This window comes from Heterocephalus glaber, unplaced genomic scaffold, assembly GCF_053883595.1.
Source record: "Heterocephalus glaber isolate CG9 unplaced genomic scaffold, H.glaber_assembly_v1.0 deba00000331, whole genome shotgun sequence".
In the NCBI taxonomy this organism is placed as follows: Eukaryota; Metazoa; Chordata; class Mammalia; order Rodentia; family Bathyergidae; genus Heterocephalus; species Heterocephalus glaber.
Genome location: NW_028258142.1, coordinates 23,343,705 through 23,367,510, shown reverse-complemented (window position 1 = coordinate 23,367,510; position 23,806 = coordinate 23,343,705). Strand labels below are relative to the sequence as shown.

The 23,806-nt window shown below is 45.2% G+C and overlaps 1 protein-coding gene and 1 long non-coding RNA gene across 8 annotated transcripts in view; both read right to left on the bottom strand.

Annotated features, from left to right (window-relative positions):
• The window catches only part of LOC110344629 (uncharacterized), a 58,475-nt gene extending 56,905 nt beyond the window's left edge, over positions 1 to 1,570 (bottom strand). The window contains exon 1 of the long non-coding RNA XR_002387306.2: positions 1,435 to 1,570. This is a non-coding gene — a long non-coding RNA (uncharacterized LOC110344629). The remainder of the gene's footprint in view (positions 1 to 1,434) is intronic.
• Positions 1,571 to 4,682: 3,112 nt separating this feature from the next.
• Alpk2 (alpha kinase 2) overlaps positions 4,683 to 23,806 on the bottom strand; it is a 170,240-nt gene continuing 151,116 nt past the window's right edge. For 5 of the 7 annotated variants that reach the window (XM_087192049.1, XM_087192050.1, XM_021239234.2 and 2 more), the window contains 2 exons: positions 20,572 to 20,620; positions 4,684 to 6,339 (listed from right to left, as the gene is read on the bottom strand). In XM_087192049.1, coding sequence (XP_087048175.1) covers positions 6,123 to 6,339; positions 20,572 to 20,620 — 266 coding nt within the window. In that variant the 3' untranslated portion in view covers positions 4,684 to 6,122. Of the gene's footprint in view, positions 6,340 to 20,571; positions 20,621 to 23,806 lie in introns of all 7 variants that reach the window. The other 2 variants (XM_087192051.1, XM_021239237.2) reach the window with 2 other exon arrangements.

Genomic DNA, 23,806 nt, shown 5'->3' with positions numbered 1-23,806 from the left:
CAAAGCTGTCCTGGGGAGTCTCTCGGGTATCCCTTCTTTCGCTTTCATATTTCTCTGGAGGTTGGCATAGAATGCTTCTTTGACAACTTGGCCACATGCTCAGACTGGTGTCTTGTGTGTGCTGTACTTGTCACTTATGCCATCGTATCTCCAAAAGATGGATGGAGATGGGGAAAGTACTTCTGAACATTTCATCCATAACTACATGCAACTTAAACATAGCAAGCGCTCCATGTGGGTTGTCTCCTGGGTATGTTACAGCAGCAGATCCTTTCACCCAAACTAATGAAGAGACAGTCCAAAATCTCCATGTCAGGGTCACACCTGACCACGTCACTCAGCATGCCTTCAGTGGGTCCCCACACCAGGGTCTTCTGAAGCCCCCTGATATTCTAGTGCCCGGTCAAGACTGAGGAAGGCTAGGTTGAATGAAAGTGGGTTGAATGGGAAAGGGTCCTTGAGGAATTTGAGTCTTATCTAGAAATAGCAATGTTCTTTAGAAGAGAAGGAGAGAGCCATCTATAAACAAGATGTTTATAGAAAAGATACTAAATAAAAGAGACCAAATAAAATAAAAGGTAAAAATTGAGGGGATTGTTTGAGTAATTCAGAGAAAAATGTCATACTTTTCTTTTAAAATTTATTCCCTAGAAAATACTGGCCTAGAAATCAAAGATAATGCCCCAAAGCCCTAGATATGAAGGCAAATGGACCCTCAAAATTCAAGCCAAGTAGGAGAAGCTTTCTAAGGAGCAAGGCCACCTACTTCCTCCAGGAAATTAAAATAAGACTGATGGCTAAAACAAACACAAACTTTTTTTTTTCTTGATGGGATTTTTAGAACTCCTCAGCCACATGAAATGAGCACATAAGGAATTGGATTCCAGGAAGTGGGGCACTGAGGGCAGAGAGTGGGAAGGCAGGGCTAAGTAGATTCATCTTGGTTCACTCTTGGTCCCTGGGAGGAAGGGGGGCATGATTTATGGGCACAAGATCACATCTAATTCAAACCTGCAGTCTGGAGCAGCAAGGAGTTTAATTCATTGGTTTCCTGTAGCACAGACCTGGAAGCAATAGACTACTGATCTTCAAGACCATATCATGAGGCACAATTAGCAAGATGTGTAAATACAGACATAAACCATGACGAAACAAGACCACTTCCTGGGAAGCCACAGGGACACCAAGTGAACCAGTTGCTGAGGGTCCAATTTTCTGTGGTCTGCTGATCCTCACAAATGTCCAGGGCTACCTGCAAACAGTGGCTCCCCCTCTTGAAATCTATCATCCTGATGGACTGCTGGGACTTTCCCATCACAAACTGCTCTCCACTCCCGCTCAGCCAGTCACTGCCAGTCTTAGTCACTTCCTTCCTTGCTAGGACAAAATACCCAACACCTGCTTTTAAAAAGGGAGAGGTTTATTTTGACTCACATTTCAGAAGTTTCAGTCCTTGCACAGTCAGCCTGCTCCAGGCATAATCAGCATGGTGGAAGTATCTGGAGGAGTAAGTGGCTCACATGATTGGACAGGAGGCAGAGAGAGAAGAGAGGAGCCAGGGAGGGAGATAACCCCCTCCAGGCCACACCTCCAGTGACCCGCCTCTTCAACCAGACCCCGCCTCCTAACAGCAAGCCAGCTATAGTCCCTATAATCCACTCACCTTCCCAAAGCCCTGGCTATAATTGCATGAGGCTGGGGGGGGTGGGGGTGGGGGGGGTGTGAATATCTAGATATAAACCATAACACTGCCCTACAAAGCCCTGGGAAATCTACTTCAAGAAGGAAGTTTCCAGGTGCTAGAAGGAATCAGCCTTGTTGCTGTCTTTTGGGGGGGGGGGCGGGTACCAGGGATCGAACTCAGGACCTTGTGCTTGCCAGGCAGTCTCAGTGCCACTGAGCTAAATCCCCGGGCCACTTTCTGTCTTAATCTTGTTTCTCCCTTCCATTTTTGTTATCTTCATCCCTAAAGTTAGGCTGCTATAATAAAACACCATGGACTAGGAGGCTTATAAACAACAAAAATTTATTTCCCACAGGTCTGGTGGCTGGTAGTCCAAGATTAAGGCTCCAACAGTTGTGGTGTCTGGTGAGAGTCAACTTGCTGATGCATAAACTGTGTCTTCTCAATGGAATCTTACATGATGGAGAGAAAGGGGTCTTGCTGGGACGTCTTTTACAAGGGCACCAATTTTCATTCATAAGGGCTCAAGACCTAATCACCTCTGAAAGGCCCTACCCTATCATCGCTGTGGGGGTGGGAACTCAACATATGAACACAGGGAAAGGGGTGGATATAATCATTCAGTCCATGCACTGGGTCTCTCTGACTCCTCATGACTTGCTTTTGATCCCCTCTAGATGTAGTGTGAAGCTGTCCTCTCCTGCTTGCTGCTCTAGACATGCTCCATGTGGCAAGATGCTCTGCTCTCTGTCCTTCCATCTGTCTCCCACCTGGGCAGAAACTAGCAGTTCAGCTCATGCCTGTTGCTAAGCCTCTAGCACCTCATAGAGCCCATGAAAACAAGCCTAGTTCCTGGCCCAGTCAGGGAAGACCTACTTTAAGCATGCCCTCATCCTGCTCTCCCTTCTCACCTTACTCATGGAACACTTCCTTTTGCCAGGTAAATTTGCTTGTTGTCACTCAAAGATGCTCTTCCTTTCTGCTGAATCTTGGCTCTTGACAGTTCCCCCATATTGACTACCTTCCATTTTTCTCTCTGCTGGCATCACCTCCTTTGATGCCCTGCTCAAAATTCATGTCTTTCAGAAAGATAGGAGATGAAAGAGGAGCAGGACGCTGGAAGGTCTACTGATCAAAGCTGCATTTATCTAAAAACAGTGTGAGGATGATGTACATGGGCTTGTCAGAAATTTCTGGAACATTTTTAGGCAGTGAGGGCTTCTTGATGCTTCAAAGCAAGTTTTTGAGAGACATGCAGCAAAACTATGAAAATCTCAGTTGCCTAAACACTAGGGGCTCTATAGCATAGGGCCAAGGAAATAGTCAGTATGGAATGACTTTTGAAAACTACACCCTGAAAAGGAATTATTACATAAATGCACCATATGGTATGATTTTTTTCCATTTTCTTTCTTTCTTAAATGTCAAAAGTAGTAAAAAAGAACCATACAGTTAATTTACAGTTAAAACATTTTAGGTGATCTTTTATAGTACTGTTTTCCCCCAACGAATAGTAAGATTATTTATGATACACACTTCTCTATTATGCATGAAATCCAGGCATTTATAGCTATAGCACTTCCATAATCCAATCACCTTCTAAAAGGCTCATTTCTGAACACATGAGAATTGGGGATACTCTAGATCTGAAATAATATCCATCCTAACAGATGGATAATTATTGGAAATTCTAAGAATAAAAAAAGCATCTTAGAACTTTGATTTCAACAGAATCAATTGTGGTATAGTGGTGCAATTTTATGTGCCTCTTTGAATAAAAGAAAAAAAATAGTTAAGCCCAAGTGGCATCCACAGATTCAAATGGAGAATAAATGCTGCTCTGTTCCCTTTGGTGTGCATGTCCAGCAGAGCAGAATGTACACAGAGAAAACAAGCTGGAACTAGGCAGTTGGCAAGCTCCTCCCATCCAGATCCAATTGAAAGCAGGCCCAACACACACAAAACAGGATGTATATTTAGAAAAGAAAATACTTTATAATTAGAAACTAATTGTTACTTTTTTGGCATTCTTTTAAATACGATTCTATTGAAACCTTTGCTATTATGAGGCTTGTCAGAAGCACGGCTGGGAGGCACTGGTACAATAAGATAACATGAAATATTAATACAAGCTAGCTGTTTCCACATCCGGCACTAGACCTCTCCAGAACATGATGCCCACTGGCAAAAAGTCATCATTTCCCTGCCATTCTCGTTAGCGATAAATCTGCTGTTGTGAATATAGGCCCATTTTCATGAAGCTTTCATTTATTTTTGTGATCTGCCCATCACAGAGCTCCACTGCCACGCCTTTTGGGAAACAGAGACATATACATATGTGACCACCCTGCAGGCATCAGGAGGGTACAAAACCCCCAGGTAGACCCACTGAGCCATCCTACCTCAGTGGCTGGGTTGAGCATTCACTATATGGTTAGTCCTCCCAATGGGAAGACCAGTGGGAGAACCATTAGAAACTGGATGTGTTAAAATTGAGGATGGACAGTCCTGAGATCTCACACCCACAACGCTGGTGTAGGAAAGCCTGCTCCATGCCCATCTTGTTAATTGACTGTGCAAGAAAAATAGCACCTTGTCTCAGAAAAGAAGGGGTGGCTGGACAGATGGCCACACACAGCCGCAGTAAGGCCATCCTTAAGAGCCCTGGCTACAGCAATTCCCAGTGCAGGTGCCCCTTCTGTCTCTGAACCTCCAAATGTCTGTAAACAAGTGAGATCATATGACAAAAACAACATGGGCACCTTGAAAAAAAATCTAAGCCTCTATGAGAGGAGGCAGGGATAGCTCCATCTAAGAGAAGCACAACATGGATTGGCCACGAAGCACAAAATTGTTTCCCTGTACCTGTCTCTCCGGGTCAAGATTCAAAGACAGCTAGAGGGAAGGAGGGTTCCAGGATGACTTTGGCTTTTCATTTTATACTTTTCTGTACTTTTTAAACACTTGTGTTGATATTATTTTTATAAGTACAAATTATTACCAAAGAAAGTATTCTGCTCTTGTTTGACCCACACTGACATACAGACTGGTGATTGATAGATTAAAAGAGATAGATAGATTGATAGATGTTAGATGATAGGTGATAGTTGGTATAGATAGATGGATGATAGGTAGGTAGAAGATAGATAGATGATAGACCCAATCAAACTGTGCCCTGTGCCTTTTCACTATCGTGGAACTTCCTAGAACTCCATTGATAAATACATATGTAGGTTCTCTCTGGACAAAGCAATCCCTCTATTGGCTACATTTTAAAGAAATGAGTAGTTTATAATCTGTAGGGCAGGGAATCACTTCAGAAGACAGCCTGGAAATGGCAAATTTTCTGAGATGTGACCAACAAGCATTTTCTCCTTTAAATCCCTTTTCAAAACAAAAATCCAATCTATGTTCTCCTTCTTTTAAAAATCAAACCCCAGGCTTGAGGAGAACAATATTCTAAAGCTAAAGAAGCCAAGAGTCTCCTGTTGAAGGCCACCAGCCCCCTCTGAGAGGGGCTGCACACACGTCCTCTTGCATCAGTTTTGCTTTTTCCAGAATTTCCTACAAGGATCTATCTCTAAGGAAGGAGGCTCGGCCTTTGAGGAAACTCATGTGGAGTAGAGGAGGGCAGGGTCCCTGCAAGCTGGGCACCCCATCTCTGGTGTAACCCACTGAGGGTCAGCCCTGGGTTTAGGGAGACCATATTTAGGAGCAAAACAGAAAGTGATGGAGCCCAAGTTATAATGTAGGAATGAGCGGAAACATAGTTGCAAACATTTTGTGCTCCAGTAAACCTATTAGGAAATTACTAAATCCTGGAGGAATATGAAATACGGCACAAATTCCAAAGAACTGTTGTGTATGATGATAAGTGAATCTTACACTTTTTGTTTAAATATGAATTTAATGAAACAGAAAATTGTAAGTGACTGTGAACAATGGTGGAAAGTGGCCTTACATTTCGGGAGCCTCTTTCAGCAATAGCAGCATACTCAACACTCGTGCAAAACTCGACATTGACGATTTGTGTTCACATCAAAGCTGGATAGGCCTAGAACCCTGAGCTGAGGAGTGAGACTGGAAGGATTTGGGCTGTGGACAGACCCTGCTCAGCACCAAGTCCTTGACAACAAAGCCACGTGAAAATACACAGACAGACAGAAGACGTGAGTTTGGTAACAATGCAAAAAGAAGGGACTGTCTTTGAGACTGACATCTGACGCAGTGTCTCCACAAGTCTGGTCACAAATCTCATTCCGAGGTCATTTCATTAGTTGGCAGGTGATGAGGACAGAAGCATCTTGGGGCTCAGGCGGCTGGGAGTAAGGAATGCCACACACTCCGCGCAGGCTGTGTTACCACCTTCTGGGCGTCTGCAGATTTTCACTCACAGCCTGTGTTCTGCTAGCTGGTGGCCACTAGTTTGCGAGAGATGCTAGCTTTTCTTTTCTGCTGGGGCCCCAAGCTCTGGGTTCTTCACCGTTACAGAGTTTGTCTGAACTTTGCTGTTCCCAGGGCTTGACTTCTTTGCTTTCTGATTGTTGTTTTGAAGGGATTTCAGCCCCAGCATTTTACAGTACTTGTTGCACTGGTGTAATACTTTAAACTGATCAATGAAGGTCATGGAACAGTTGCCCTTAAATCCTTTGTACCTGTAAGTTTGAGGGAAAGGAAAACATTTTTAAAAGCAGGATACTTTACTAGTTTAAAAAGAAACTGCACAAATATATATTTGTTCCGGCCCAGGGATTTAGCTCAGTGGTTTCACTGCCTGCCTCGCAAGCACAAGGACTCGAGTTCTATCCCTGGTACAAAAAAAAATATATATATATATACATACATATATATATATATATATATATATATATATATATATTTGTTCCAATTTGGGGCAAGAATAGCCATTTGATTATCATGACTGTCAATGAAAGAGAGAAAAACAAAGATTGTGGAATCCAGCAGAGATGAAGATCCACTGGCCTGTAATGTAGAGACCTTTGATTAGAGCAGACACCATGGCTGCAATATACCAGCACATCATTGTCCTACTTCTCTTAGCCATAATGACTAGTGCTGCATCATTTTGATAAAAATTAGATTTCTTAGTGACCTGAAAGTCGCCCTGTCCATGCAGAGATTCTGAATAAAGAATTCTAGAACTTTAGAACTGGAATACATTACTCAGTGTAGACCCTTCAATTTATAATTGAAGGAATTTAGGCTGAAAGGTCATGTGACCAGCCCAAGAAAACAAAGTAGGGTGATACAAGGTGAGAAGGAAGCCCTGTGAATCTTCCTCCTGCAGCTCTTTCTTGTAACATCCCACCTTGTAGGCCTTTGCCTCCAGCTGGCTGTAGGAGGGACCATGCTGACCCCTGCCCAGGAGTAGTCTCAGGGACCGTTACTTTGGGTTGATGCTTGAACTGTAAGTGACTCTGCTTTCCCATCCCAGTCATGGCAAGTTAGTGTGCTCCTTGAATGGACAGTGCCGAGGTTCTCCACACCCCCTTCTTCACCTGCAGCTGAACAAGATCCATCAAGAAAGCTAGTTGAAAACTCAGATGTTCTGGGCTGAGTTTCTATGGACACCAAACTATTGCCACTTGTTTTGTAACTGGAAAAGTGCCCTGCAGGTATTTATGCCAGCAGTCAGAAAATCCCCAAATTCCATATGCACTGGCCCAGGCACACCCCATCCAGAACTTGGCTGGGCCAGGGTGAATGCATAGCCAGCCTTGTCCTCTCCCAAGTGTGACATCATCCTGAGGCACCCCAATGGTCCTCCTTCTCACGACAGATGAGCTCCTTTGATTGCCAAAGGAATTTTCTTTCAACATGCAGAGTGCCCCCCAAATAAGCACTAGGAAGCATACATTCTTCCATTTGCATGGCCCACCTGGCACCTGCTCAGCTGCTCCCCATTGATGTGTTCTGCCACCAGAGAAACCTCTAAAAACATGAGTCATGTCACCCCATGCTTAAGATTCTATTGCTATGAAGATAAAGATAGGTTTGGGGCTGCAGCTCAGTTATAGAGGACTTGCTAGCACAAGTGAGGCCTTGGGTTTTGACCCTGGCATTGAAAGAAAAACAAAGATGAAGACAAAATGCCTTGCCCTCCCTGCGATCTTGCCAGCTGGCCACATCTCCCAACCTGACCTCCTTTCAGCCCTCAAAAGAGGCTATGCTCGCTCCTTTCCAGAGTCTGTGCCTAGAGTGTTCCCTGTGTGGGGGATCCCCACCTCCCTTCTGTCCTTCAGTCCCATTGGTCTTCAGTCCTTGTTGAAGCCTTTTCTGGCTTCCCCAACCAAGCCACATCCCCAAGGGTTGACTCTCTGGTTGTGCCCCTCTTCTCCACAGTGCTCACACACTGTGAGCAGAGGAGCTGGAGATATCTGTTCCTCCACATGCTGCGGAGGCCAATATCCTCCCCTCATCCACATGCCCCTGACATCTAACCCAGTGGAACCCAGCACACAGACAAAGGTCTAAAACAAGCCCGAGGTGTTTTCAATTTTTGTGGTTGTTCCAAGCATTCTTTCAATGTTCTCTTCTTGTGTTGACCCATGTCAGGGCTGTCTTTGCAAATTTAGACACACAGGATTACCTAGCCTAGCACTGTGTGCCACAGGTACAGCAGAGAAGAAACAAGACTTGACCCCTTGGCACTTGCTGTCTAGGGAAGAAGATAGACTTCAGATCTTTACAGTGACCCATGATGCAGGTGAAGCCCTACAGCAGGCTTAGTGAGCCTGGACACTGAGCTTCTCCTAGCTGCTGTTGGTTTTCTCATCTTCAAAATGGGAAGGATAATACCTACCCCATGGTGTTTGTGAGAGGATAAAACAAGAAAATGCATACAAACCTCCTAGCCCAGTGCATGACGTATAGTAAAGATTCAATTGATATTGGCCATGTTATTATTATCATTACCAGTTTATGATGGGGTCTCTGTGGAAGGGATGTTGAAGCTAACACTGGAGGATGAGGTATTTTCCAAGTAAAAGAGTAGGAAGGAGTGTGTCTGGCATACAGGGCCATGGACAATTTGCAGGGTTCAATACAAAAAAAAAAGATGAACTCTTTGTTCAAAAATTATTAAGAATTTCAAGACAAAACAGCAGAGCATTAAACCAAACACAAGGTCCATCTGAATATGGAGCCCCATGCCAGTGCATAGATCACATACCCTGAGACTAGCCCTATTGGGTATGAGAGTGTTCAGGCCACTTCTACTAATAGGGCCAGCATGAATTGGCAAAAATAAGTCTGCAATATTGGCATGGTTCAGATGCTGTACCTAAGGCAACTCAAGAAATTGACCTGACACCTTCATTTGCTGGTGGAAACCATAAGTGTGAGCATACTTGAAATGAGTGGGGACTGGGGTTGTGCTCTTTTCCCTATGTAAACCATGCTGGGTATTAAGCTCTTAAGGGCATGAAAGCTTTCTGTCCTCTCTGAAGCTACAGCATCGGCCTGCAATTCCATGCTTGCTGCAAATCCAGCCTACCCTCTTCTCCATCCTTTGAGGGAGCTGCTGTGCCCCTGGGATCACATAGTCCATTTCCCTGTGAAAAGTGACCTGCATTCTAAAAGCCAAGCTCATTTATTGAAGAAAAAGTCAGCCAAAGAATAGAGCTGAATCTAGCAAGCTGGGGAAAATTCCTCTGTTTAAGCGTGTCATTTCTACATCTCTATCTTTCTCTTCAGGAGACCCCAAAAAAGATCATAATGCCAGCCTATCTGTGCTTCTTTTATGCCTGAGCATTCTGTGGGGGGACACAAAGCTAGCTGAATCTGCATTTGTCAGGCATAGTGGAATGCCTCAGCCCTGTGCTGGGAGGAGTCCTCCCTTTCCTCATATCACTTCCTGACCATCGCAGATAAGCTGGGAACGTCACGGACAGAGGCAGCTTCCCAGTTTAAGCACATGGGAGACAACTCCTGGTCATCTATGTCACGACTACCATGAGGCTTTTCAAACCTTCATACAACATATCATTTCTGCAGGAAAAAACAACTTACACTGTGATCTCCCAGGACACTGCCTTGCAGCTAAGTGTTAATGCTGTGTAATAAGCAAGTCCTTATCTAACGGTTCCTGCCTCTGGAATGGAAAAGGCAGGTTTTCTGATAGGAGCATGATTTCTAGGTAGCCCCTGGGAACCTAGAATTCTTCCAGGAATCTGGCAGTGTCCTTTCCCTCACTTAACCTTTTGCTTAGATACTTGCAGAAAAGCCAGTCAGGCAACAGGAAAGTGATCTGCGTGACTTAGATGTCTAAGCATGGGGCCTCGAGCAAAGGCAGCCTTGCACAGTCTGGGGGGCTCCTTCTCACCCCAAGCCCCCTTCAAGGCGTGGCTGGAGCACACACTCTCTGGAGTCCTCCAGAGAAGGTATCTCTCCAACCTCTTGCTTGCATCTCCCTGAGGACATGAAAGCCACTTCTTGGAATAGGGGCACATGTGCACATCTTCTCTCCATAGGCTTTGATCTCTCCCAGGACACTCTTCTATGGCCAGAATTTCTGTCAGGGAGGGGAAGGGGTGTTTTTCCTCAAGCAACAAATGAATAGATACCAGCCCCTTCCTCAGAGCAACCTAATCGGGGTCCAGGGGAATTTTCACTTCACTTTTCTAAACTTGCCCTCTTTCTAGTGATCCTTTTTTTTTCTGTTCTATAACAAAACATCTGAGACTGGATACTTCATAAAGAAAGTCCAAAGAGCATGGCATCAGCATCCTGGTGAGAGACCCCCTGATGCATACAACACAGTAAAGAAGCAGAAAAGGAAATGTTTTAGTGCAGAAAGGGCCATGCACATGGGTTGGCCTCACTTTATAACAATTAGCTATCAAGATAACTCACTCACTCCAGGAGACCAGCATTAATCCATTCCCAGGGCCACACCTTATGATCTACTCACCTCCCATTACACATCACCTCTTAGAGGCTCCATGACCCCAAAATCATCACAACGGGGACCAAGCAAGTAGTTCATGAGCCTCTGGGACACAATTAAATCATATCCGGTAGGACATTTTTTTTTTTGGTACCAGGGAACGAACTCGGGACCTTGTGCTTACGAGGCAGGCGGCAGAACCACTGAGCTAAATTCCCAGCCCTTCAAATCATATCCAAACGAGAGCATTCCTCATCAAATGCTGGACTCTCCATTTGGCTTTTCAGGCAATATTGAACGTCCCTCCTACTGCTCTCTGAAATGCAGACTTTTTCTTTCTTTTTATTTTTTGCTACCCAGCATCTACGGCATTAAGCATCTTTCTCCTTTCTTAATTTGAACTCTCTCAGCCAAGATGTTGGGTCTCCGCTTTGGCCTATTGTTCTCCCAAACTGGCAGTCATTATCGTGGGCTTTGGCTTTGCCTGGGAAGAAACATAGAGCAACACCTTTAGGTTTCTAGACCAATTAACCCCAGATTCACTCTAAGGACCTAAGTCCAATTTCACCAAACTTTCATCTAGGCAAGCAATGGGAAATACAGTCCTTCTGCCTTGTGACACACTTTGCCTGTAACACATGCTATCTGCAGCCCTCGGGATCGGGGGTGACTGCAAAACTGGACTTTCACGACATCTCTGCTACATGAGCACCATCACAGAAACTTGCCACACCAGTCTTTCTTGTTGGATGGACATGCAGGGGTGAGTACATCCCCCCAGAAGGTATATCCTTCTCAGAATCTCAGAGTGTGCTCTTATTTAGAAATAATGTCACTGCAGACATAGTTACTTAGGAGGAGCTCCTATTGGAGTGAGGTGGGCCCTTAGCCCAATATTACTGGTGTTTGTATAAGAAGAAGAGTGAAGACACAGACACACAAGGGGCAGATCATGTGATGTTTGAGGTGAAGACTGAAATGACACATCCATAAGCCAAGGAACAGCAAGGATGGCAGGCACTCGTCAGAGGCCTGGGACAGACTCTCCCACAGACTCTCCAGAAGGAACCAACCCTGCCAACACTTTGATTTCAGATATTAGCCTCTACAGCTATGAGACAAAAAATTTCTATTATTTTAAGCCTCTAAATTTGTGATAATTTTTTACGGCAGTCCTAAGCATTTAATACAATAGAATAAAGAACCTTGTATTTGAGACTTTCTTCTGCACATTTCCATTTTTAGAAGCCTCAGCTCTGCTGAGTTTCACTAACTGGATCTTTTTATCTTTAACCTCCCATTAGGATAATTTTCCAGCCCATCACTTTATGTATAGCCATGCTGTCACTGTCTCCAGAAGCAGAACAATACATGTATTTCATTGGATATCACTCAGGGAAGGTCCAGGATGGAACCTGAAATTCTTCATTTCTAAGAAGACCTGAGGGAACCAAGAGGCCCACTTTGAGTAGCAAGGACATAAACTATTCAATATATCCTCATTTGACTTTGGAAAAGTCTTTACATTTAAATTAGGACACAGGTAAAACTTCTGCTTTTGAGGCCTGTGTCAAGCAACATGATAAAATCATACTGTGGCATTCCACTCAGAGAGAAGTTGGGAAGCTATCTTTACACAATCCTGCCCTCACTCAACAAAGATCTGACATGCACTATGTGTGAGCAACTGTGTGAGGTTGATTTCTTTGAAATGATTCCTCTCTCTCTCTCCTCTCATCGTGATAAGGCATGGCACAGACTCTCAGACTCACACAAATGGTACCATCTGACAGCATGGCCAGCTCTCTCTCCACTTGCTTGCTCCCAGCTTCCCTGCGCAAGTGATTGCCTCCAAACACACCTATAGAGAAGGATGAGTAGAGCAAAACTGTAGAAACAGCCATCCAGTTCTGGCTGTGTTGAAGAGAACAAGGTTCTTGGACAGCTTAATAAAGGACTCACTGGAAGAAATCTAAGCGAGGTAAGAGAACCCTATAGAGAAACTTGCCCACACATTGGTAACCCTTTTAGAAGCAAGCCATAGCTATTTAAAACAGTTTTAATTTGATGTACTTAGTGAAGAAATTTTTCATTCATAAGGAATGATTCTAAGGGCAAGGATTCCATTTGAAAATGTAGATTAGGAACTGAAACAAAGCCCTTCTTTGGTGTGTGTATGTGTGCGTGTGTGTATGTGTACACTCAGGCACGTGTGTGCTATAACTCGGATCTGAAATGTCTCCCAATGGCCTGTGTGTTAAAGGCTTGGTCCCCAGATCATGGCACCACAGGAAGCGGGTGGAAATTTTAAGAGGTGGGGCCTGGTGGGAAGAAGTTAGGTCACTGAGAGCGTGCCCACCCCTTCCTGTCTCTCTTTGCTTCCTGGCTGCCATGAGGTCAGAATTTTCCTCCACTATATGCTCCAGGCACAATGCACTGCCCCCTGTCACAGGCCCAAAAGCAATGAGGCCAACTAGCCATGGACTGAAGCTTCCAAAGCTGTGAGCCAGAAAAGCTTTTCCTTCTTTTAAATTGACTTTCTCAGTTATTTTGTTACTGTAACAGAAAGCTAACACATTGTGTGTAGGTGCATACGTAAAATATAGCCAGGGCTAGATTTGTGCATTGTGACTGTCACCTACATGCAAAGCAAGGGACATAGGGAGCCTCCCACTTTGGAAACATCTAGTAATTCCTGAAATTCCATCAATGCCTTTCATTTCTTCATATTTATTGATTCATTCTCTCACTCAATGGGCACCAGCTCTATGCCAGATACTATAAGGAAACTGGAATAAATCACTGAGTGTCATGGCTCTTTTCCAGAAGCAGCCATCTTGCAGGGCAGACAGACACATCAATCACACATACAGGATTCTGTAGTAGAGTGCAGTGGAATTTCAAAAGGTGCTGCTTCTCATATCGCCTCACCGCCGAAAGATGGTACAGGGCTCATCTGACAGGGCAAGTGACACAAGCACAGTGTTCTGAGCAAGAGACACGGTCAGAGGACACTTGTGAAGTGGCTTCATAGCCATTTCCCCCTACAAATAGCCACTTACTAAAATATGTTTCAAGGAGTAAGAGTCCCACAAGATGCTTTGCAAAAATATTTTGTAGTATCACTTGTGTGAGAAATGCTATATTATGCCTTTCCTTGCCCATCAGCTCTTCAAAAATCTATGAACTCTCACCCTAAAAAACCCCCCTCAAACTATTCAACATAGGTTTCCCAAAATCATTTGACAATGGAAATCTTATTTTCATAGTAACTCTGAAAAATGTTTCTGTAAATTCACTGAGCACTTCAGGGCAATCATATCTGTGTTTTCTAGAGAAGTTGCGTTCTGAGGTTTCCACAGGGTGACCTTCTGTTTGCACAACTGACCTGTAGTAACCAGTCTGGCAACTCTAGGGGCACCTAGTTCTGGCCACTGCCACTACTCTCCAGGCCTATCAAAATGGCCCCTTAGTGGTTGACTGTCACTTGCACTAAGAGTATAAGTCAGATCATAGTCAAGCAAGTGCCCAAATGGAATATTCTGTCTCCATTAGAACAAAACTCAGCCCTTTCCCATGGATTACAGGCTCCCCCTCTCTAGCTCCTGCCCACTCTCTGCCCTGATCATCCACCCCTATAGCTCCTCCCTCAGCCTATGTCTAAGCAACAGCCTGGGCTGCCTCCATGGAAACCACCCTGACACTGTCTTCTCTGTCACCCACCCCAGCTGGAAGAAAGCAGAACACTCTAAGTTGCCTCCTTCTACAGAGGAGACAGGAGGGTGCTCTAGTCCTGGCTGCTGGAGAGTATTCTAGAACCCTGCACATCTGCAGAATTCCTGTTCTCCTTGGTTCTGAAAGCACTTCTACCCCAGAAGGCTCTCTGTGATGGGAGGCCTGAGGAAGAGAGCAGAGAGGGGCCCTGGGGAAGCAGTCATTCATCATTCACTCATTATTAGGTGGCACGTCCTTATCTGAAGGTGAAACTAGAGCTGAGGGTAAATAGCTGAGGCGGAAACGCTGGAGGGAAGACATTTCTCAGATAAGCAGTCTGGATTTACCACTGTCCCAAGCCCCATCAGGCTGGCTCCCAAAGGCCCGCCCCCATTTTCTCTGCCCAGGTAGGGCCACAGGTAGGGAGGGGGAGGGAGAAGTGCACAGGATTCTTGCTAGCCACACACTGTGGGAGATGGCACCAGGCAGGAGAGTACTGGGCAACTGCGTGAGGGGAGAGGGGAAGCAAGGCCATGTTTCCAGGGGGAAGCTGGCCGGACAGCACTGATGGCAGGCCTTCCCCATCAACAAGCTCCAGCGCCCCGAGGGAGGTGTCTGCTCCTCCAGAGTGGACCATCCTGGCAGTTGGTCCCTTGTTATTTCCTCTCTGTAGGCTGCTTGTCTTCTGCCTTCAGTAGGTGTCTGGCTTCCTTCACACACACACACACACACACACACAGACACAAACACACAGACACACACACACACACACACACACGTACGTACGTGAGATCCTTCTTCCCTCGTGGGCCTCCAGTCTTACTCTGTGGCAAAGGCTGGCCAGATAAATCATCTGGAGTGGCTCTAGACAGCAGGGCTTGTCAGATTAAAACGCCATGCAGCCCTCTTTCCGGGTAGGAGGGACTGTGGTGCAGTCTGGGAAAGCAGGTACTTAGGATGATTGCTCCCGGTAGGCCTGACCTTGAGGAAGCTAAGCTATTTGGTTGGTGCCCTGCTCAGGTCCTGCTGAGATGCATTCCAAAGATGCCGGGAAATCCTGTTCCAAGGTCCCTTTGTTTTCACCCCTGCTTTAAATAGTCTGCCTGGCATCACCCCACACACCCAAACTTTCCAGGAGTGGGACCTGCAGTGTAGATGAGGTTCCATTTTTCCCGTCCCCAAGGTGCTTTTGGCCTTCCCTCTCCTGGCGTCTGGGACTTGGACTGGGTTAAACGTCTCGGTGGCCACTGTTACTTCCATTGCCTGTAGACGCGTGATGGCTCCACAGTGGGCTGCTGCTGTCGCTAACGACAGTCTTTTCTCTGGCATTCAGCATGGCTGAAGGGGAATGTCTGTTGTAAACTTCCACCTCTGACATGGCTTAGAGGATCAGAGCCGGCTGGGCAGGTGCCAGCAGAGCCTGCCTTCTCAGCGCAGCTGTCCCCTGGTGTGTGGGCCCTTGTTACCTCACCTTTGCTCCTCTGCAGGGAATAAGCCCCTCGTTATCCCACTCAGGGTCCCTTGATTGTGCTTTCCATGTCTGTGATGCCTGACACTTGCTGCACATCCTTAAGCCTCCCTGACTTCCAAGGGTAGGAGGGCACAAGGCTGGCTGCAGCCACACTGAGGGGTGTCCTTAGCGGCTGTTTGTCTTCACCTTATTTTGGCCTAATGCCTGCTGATTGAGAAGAGAAGAGAAGAGCTCAGGTACTTCTCTTTGTCTTACTTCAATCCAGCAATGGGAAACTGGTTTTTTTGTTTTTGTTTTTGTTTTTGGAGACTACAGAGAGCAAAGTATTGGCTCTGCTGCCCTCTGGTGGCTGAATTACAATCCCGCCCTCTCCCCAGGAACTTGCTAGCTGGCTGGAGAGGGCCATACATGTATGTATTTGCAGGGCCCACAGGACATGTGCCAGTCTGCTCCCCATTGCTTCAGATTGCTTTGGGTTGACCAGGTTAAATTTCCAAATCTCCAGTTACAATAGGCATTTCATCTTGTCTCCCTCACAGAACTCTATGTGGCTGAGCAATTTCAAATCAGAGATGTGCTGAGGCAGGATGGTCACAAGTTCAAGTCCAGCCTGGCAACTTAGAGACTTAGTGAGACCCTGTCTCAAAAATAAAAATAAAATGGGCTGGGGATATAGCTCAGTGTGAAGGACCCAAGTACAATCCCAGTACCAAACCCAAATACAATGAATAAATAGGAAAAAGAGCCAGGGATTTAGCCCAGTGGTTCCACCACCTGCCTTGCAAGTGCAAGGACCCGAGTTCAATCCCCGGTACCCCCCCCCCAAAAAAACTAAAAGCCTTCCTAATTTTGGGCTGGGGATTTAGCTCAGTGGTCTCACCGCCTGCTGCGCAAGTGCAAGGACCCGAGTTCGATCCCTGGTACCAAAAAAAAAAAACAAAAAAAAAAAAAAAAAGGAAAAAGAAATGTATTCAAAGCTCCAGTTAGTATCTACCTATGAAATAGATCATTGGATGTTGAAACAGTCCTATTTGCCATACTCTGTTAGTTGGAAGTTTTGCACTCAATATTGCCATAGATAAAAAGTACTGAGGTACAGGTGACGCACTTGCAGACGTCATCCTATACCAGCACAGGGAGATGCATGAAGTACTTCTGTTCTTAAGGATTAGACTACCAAGGAAAGTTGAATTGAAATTAAGAAGTTCTCTCTTTTCTGAGATTATAAATGACTTATTTACTCCCAAATAGTATCACAACCTTTGACTTCATTAAAGAAGAGAGTAAGACAGGTCCTGTTTATGGGGGTGTCAGCTAAATACACAGTACAAAATGAGACAGGGAATATTTTCTTTCAGTGACCCTGAGCGCTGCTTTGTATGGATACCCTTCCCTCATCTGAGCACTGCCAGGCACTAACCTTCCACAGAACTTGCAGCTCCCTCTTTTCTACCTTGAAAGAGCCAAGCTTGGGAGAGCATACTTAGTCCAACCTTAGGCATCGTCTCCTCTCCTGGACTCCTTGCAGGTCCCCTGCAGCCTGCTGCTGTCCTCTCATTTTTTCACCTGTGTTCCTTGATGTCCCTCCTGAACATTTCTCATCCTGGCTTACCTCCTGTTGCTGGGAATCTCCCTCAGCTCAGAATGCTCCCTCCCTCAAGCAGAGCCCTTACTGGTCCTTCCTCTACACAGCACTGGCCCTGACCCTCCTCACTGTCACCATTGCTGCTGGATTTTTTCCGAGCACGGGGTTCCCAAGGAACCTGTAAAGGGGCCGTTCAACTATCCCTTACCTTCCCATGGAAGAAGTTTCCCTTTTGATTAGTTTTTCAAAATAGGCTTCTAAAGATAGTTATTTTTTTGGAAAAAAAAATCTGTGGCTTTAAAAATGTTACTTTTCTTTCAACTATTTTTCATTCAACTTTAAAAGTAAACTTTAAAAAAAATGGACAAGGTGATGTAGTTAGTATTTCTTTAAAAGACTGCAGACAGCAGAATTCCCTTGTCACCTTTCCCTCCCCTCCCCACCTCTCCTTGGGTGGGAAAGCAGTAACACTTACAGGCAGCGTTTGGCCCTGGGCTCAGCCATCCACTCTTCTAATGGGTCTTGGGCAGCTGTCCCAGGCCAGATAAGTCACATTAAAGCTGAGAACAAAACCGAGGGATTGGATTTCTTTTTAAATTAGGAGAAAAAAATATATGTGCCATGGAAAGCTCTCAGACGGTCTGGGTTCCTGGAAACTGCTGACACACTTTTAAAAGATGTCTTAAATCATTACAGTCTCAAGTCCATCTTAACTTTTGGAACTTCTTGGGTAGGTTTCTGCTTTATTTTGGTAGAAATTTGTTGTAAATAATGGTATGAAATTTGCCTGCTCTGGTGTCAGGCTGAAGCATGAGAGAGGAAAGAAAAATATTATTTATGGTAACCTGATGTGGTGGCACAAACATGTAATCTCAGTACTCTGGAGGCTGAGGCAGGAGAATTTCCACAATTTTGAGGCCAACCTGGGCTACATAGTGAATTCATGGCCAGCCTGCACTACATAAGGAGACCCTGTCTCAAAAAACCAAAAAATAAAAAAAGTAGTATTTATGTCGCTCACACCAAGCTTTAGGGTCTATATGTCCACAGGCAAGGCTGAGTGTCCTCATTCTATAGGTGAGTGGCTTCTAGCACATAAAGTTGTGTGCCCACATAGCTGCTATGATGAGAAGCCAGACTCAAACCTGGCCTAGCTGATGCCTGAATTTGTCGTGTCCTGCAGAGAAGAACATTGAGTCTTTAAAGAAAGGCTCCCATTGGGAACTGCCCTTGGGGTCCAGAGACATAATTTGTTTTCTAAATGGGAATGCCTGGGAATGCTTCTAAATGGGAGCTTGTCCAGGACAAATGCTAAAGTGGGTGGGATGCAAGGCCATCAGCACAAAAGGGTCCTGCCATGGGGAAGCTGAGTGCATAGTCATCCCTCTCATAAGGTAGACAATACTCATGATGTCCAGAAGCAAAGTTCCCGCCAGAACAAGCAGAAGTAAGTGGTCCAAATCTTGCTAAAGCCCCTGCTATTTTCCTGCATCATAATCCCTTCTGATGTGCTCCCTTCACAAGGCACGGCCATGACCAAGCTGCCCAAAGCCTATGACAACCGGGCTTCCGGGTAGCACTGGCCGAGGAGTATGGGAAAGAAATCCAACATTACATTTCATTATTGCTGAGCATTTCTCAGAAGAAATTACATCAGGGCAAGATGTCCAAACTGCATCTTGGTTCTAAGGCTCAATTAGAAGCTTTGTGTAATTAGGGAGAATTTTATGAATCTGACTTCTGATCCCGAGGTTTAAAGAAAGAGTGGTCCCTTTTCACTTTTTCTACTCTCACCTTTTCTACTTTTCTCCATCCTTCTGTAAAGTTAAAAAAATAACATATTTATTAGAGCATTGCTGATGCCCATAGTCTGAAATATCCAGAAAGTATGTGTAGATAAGTCACCCACAGCCAAGGGCAAGTGGGCTGTATTCATCACCCCGTTTAATTTTCTGTATTTCTGACATCTGGGGCCTTACTGACCCTGGACAGACTGCCCCTGTCAGAGCTGGTGGATTCCTGGAGATGGTAGGGGACACAGCTTCAGGGCACCTTCAATATGCAGACCACCTATCCAGTGCCCACACCTACCACCTTCATGACTGCCATCTGCCCACCTAGTCACTCCACGACAGGAAGCAGACCACCAAGGACAGCCCCTGGGCCCCAGAGCCCATTGAAAACTTTCAAACTAGCCGATCCTAAGCCTGCTTACCCTGCCTAGCCATTCCTTCCTGAAAAAGCATCCTAAAGATGCTTTTGCCCGTGTTGGGCCTCATCTCTTCTGGCTCCTGCCTGACCTGGAAGTTCTCCTTGTGCTCCCCCAACCAATGGCTTGATGTGCCTCCTCCTCTTCAGTGGCAGTCATCTCCTCATCAGTCGGCTCACTATACCTAATCAACAATAGAACCTACATTTTAAAACAAACCATCCCCTCCAAGGCCACATGCCCTCTTCTCCTCCTCCTTGCAGACCGTCTTAGGGTGTGGGAAGAGCAATCAAGTGCAAAGGCAGCGGCAGCTCCAGGAGAATTTCATTCTTGCCAAGAATCCTATCCTGCTTTCTCCTCAGTGGAGATCAGATAAAGCAGCAGGAAGGGACAGTTTGTTAAAAAGATACCCAGGTAGAATATAGCATCACCTGGGCTGACAACTGAGCAAAGTGACACCCTCCACTAAACTAGGGAAACAAACAGCCATCAATCACAAATAACAATTATGACTCTTCCTTAGCTCCTGTAATAATTATTACAAGTGTTTGTCAGCTGTCTAAAATACTTTTAGAGGAAAAAAGTTAAAAATACACAAGTTGACTTCACTGTGCTCAATTGAAAAAAATAGAACATTTTTTAAAAAAGCTTTTTAGTAGTGAAGATATTAAATGTAGAAAAATGAAATATCCTAGTTAAAAGACATCCCAATAATGCTGGCATTTTTTTTTTCCTCCATGGCACTCCTGCAACCTCGGAATGTGTTTGCAAGAGTTCTTGTTTGTTTTAAAGTTAGAAAACAAATGTGTTTCCTTGTGAGAACAAAGTCCGTAAATATTTTATGTAAGTGAGAGATGTGAAATGAATTAATCCCAAAACATTTGTCAGCCACAGTGAGGACAAGAAATCCACTTTGCCCACATCAGCTTAACAGTGTTTGCCTGGAAGGTGTTTGGAAGCCCAGGGTTAAATGACAGGCGCTGGATTTCTTTCTACTCACCCTTTAGCCAGTGTTGCTATGCCAACGTCAGTTAACTTCATTCCTACACCTATGGTGAGAGAGAATAAAGATGGAGTTTGAGTTATTTGGGATCCATCTACTTTTGGGTCAGGGATAAGGACAACTCTGTCATCATATCCCTTCCTGCATAAACACACTTTCCTCCTGGTTTCCAGCCCCGGAGCTGACAGTGTCTCTGACCTGAGCCTGCTTGTGGGGAGCGTGCCTAAGGGGAGGGCAGACCTCCGAAAGGGGGTGGTGCTGGGGAGTCCAGCTGTGCCTGGCTTATGCCGCCCCCAGAATAGAAGAAGGAACCAGCTGCTCTGTGGTGCACCGGAGGCTTATCACTTTCCCAGGTGCTGTCTCCTCAGAAATGCTCTGCCTTAGGTCTGGCCCCGCTTCTTCACTGAAAGTGGAAATCATTACACAATGGAAGGAAGAGTGGGCATGGACTGCACTGTTCAATGTCAACAGTGAGAAAGTTCAAGGTCACATTTGCTCAGGTCAAAGCCAAAGTCCTGATATGCAATTTCCCATCTCCATGAAGATGGGTTCCCATCTCAGGGCTGAAGATTTACTGGACCAGTTTCAGATCCAGAAAAGCAGTTCCTGACATAAATAAGACTTTTAGCCAGTGGTCTAGGGACACTGACATTTGCAACCCACGGTCTGACCCTTTGACACTTGTCCTAACCTCTATCCATTGAGCCATGGCTGGGGGAGGCTACCCAGAGGCAAAGCAATAAAACAGGCACTTGTGTTTCCCACTGGGTCTCTGCAGAGCACCACAGATGCCCCTGGTGGAATTCCAAGGATAAGAGTCATATTTTGCTCCTGCCTTTCCAGCAGGGGCAGTTGGGAAAATAGGTAGAGAGCCAGGAATGCAAGGAGAATGGACAATCTACTGTCTACTGTCTACTGTCTTCTGTGGTGAGGAGAGCAAGAGGTGCCCTCAGCTTCTGCAGTAGAAAATAGCCATCCTTGCTCCCTCTGTCCCCACTCACAGCCTGCATCCTTGATCTATCTCGGGCCTAGCAGGAAGGAAACGCATCTCTCTGATGCCTGATGTGGAGGCCCCTGGGCCTTGCTAGCATCTCTGCTCCAATCAGGTATCCACTCTGCTGCTGTCTCCCTGCACTGGTGGATCTGGGAACTTGTCCAGTCTCGATGGACCTCACTGTGCCATCCACTCTTATCACAGGACACAGCATCCAAACTGTCACCCCACCAGTGTGTGACCTGCTAGACACTGTGCCAGGGTTTTGCCCCCGCCTCTTTCACTTTTGATTCTGGTCCTGTGTGGGCTGGGCTGTAAGCAATGCTGTCCCTGCCATCAGCAGGTGACCTGGCCAAAGAAGGGCCAGGCAGCCTAGCAACCAGTCTGTTCCGTAGAAGAAGGAGCCAGCCCCTTCTCAAAGTCAACCATGGTGATTAGATCTGATGGCAATCTAATTTTGTGGTTCTCCATCCCAGAGGCCCAAGAAAGGGAAGTTGAAGGGTTAACACTCAATTCAGCAGTGCCTGCCTGCAGCATGACAAAAATACAGGACATGTTGCTATTCAGACTGGTTAGTCAGACAGAAGCAATGAGCAGGCTTTTCTGCAGTGCACCTGTGAGCTAAATTAGACATGGCACTTCGGGGGTGCCAGTGGGCATTTTAAAAGCCTCTTTCACAGTCAGTAACTAATTCATCTCATTCTTTCAAAGCTGCTAACAACTTGAACGTATGTAAAAATGCTTCACATAGCTTTTATTACAAGGTCTATCTTTTTAAAAAGACACCAAATTGTAAAAGCCCTCTTTGCACATCGTGTTTCACAAAAAGATGTATTTAAAATTTACAGCTCTAAGCTGTGTAGAAGCTCAATTTTTTAAAAGTCATTTGGCAAAAGGTCTCTGAACTTAGAGAATTGCTTTTCCTTGCTTCTCATAATTACCAGCTGTTGTTTTCAGTTTAGAAAAAGAGAATATAATATTTGAAAAGAAATTTCTCTCTCTTGATTTAGTAATTTGTCATCAATTCAGCCAAGGTTATTCACAATCACTTGGGGCCAATAAATTAAATTCTAGCATGCTGCTGAGTTGAAAATCATAATGATTTACAGGTTGTTTCTGATAGAAAGGAGGAAATTGGCAGTAACAGGAGTCTATTCTCTAGAATTTGAGTTCTTGGGTTTTTTCAGTGATATGACCTTAGAAAGCCTAGCAGTATTTATTACCAGGGCACAGGTCTTAATTCTAAATCACAGCCAGGGCTTCTATTCCACAAAGCTGCAGCCCCCTGCACAATCCTATAAACAAGCCAATGCACCCAGGGATTGGATAACTTTTAGGAGTCCAAGAAAGTGATGATCGAGTTTTGTGCTTGTTTGTTTGCTTGTCTGTATTAATCCTCATTCCAGTGTCTCAGTATAATTATAACAAGTGAACACATTGCTTAGAGAAGAGATGTGCTTGCATCTCATTCCAGAATGATGAAGACAACAAAAAGACTTTTCTCAGCAGAAGAGAGTAAATAAACACCATTCCAAAACACTGCACCACCACAAGTCATTTACAGAGAAATGTAATATTCCACTACTGCAGTTGTTAACTGGTGCACAGAAGCAAAAGTAGCTGTGCGTGAAGCTCTGGGGTGCGGTTTTTCAGTAGAGAAACTATACTTAATGCAAAAGTAACTCTGAAGGAGAAAAGACGGGAACAGCAACAGTTTCACAGCCAGAGTCTGAATAGAGAGCTGTCTGTTAAGACCATGTTTTGTGTGTATGTGTGTGGTGGTCAGGTCTCTCCAAAGAATGGGCCAATATGGCTGCCTTAAGTTTGCAGAGCAGCCTGTCTGCAGGAGAGTGATGTTGCATTTCCCAGTTGGCCTGAAAGGAGCCCCTCAGAGGGCTCAGGAGGAGGTTATTTAAAAAAATTTTTTTTTTGGTACCAGGGGTTGAACTTGGGTCCTTGCACTTGTCCAGCAAGCAGCGAAACCACTGAGCTAAATTCCCGGCCCTGGCTCAGGAGGAGGAAGATGGTACACACTGTGCCCTGCTAGCGTCAGGAGACACTGCAAAACGTTGGCGGTTAACCTCCTGTCAGTTTGTTAATTTGTGGTATAGTGGGAAAAGCTTAAGATGTGGCAACAGAAAATGTGGCTTTGAGTCTTGGAACCCTCTTACTAGCTCAGCAGCAGCAATTACATCATTGCCTCTGATTTTCAGTTTTCTCATCTGCAAAATGGGATCT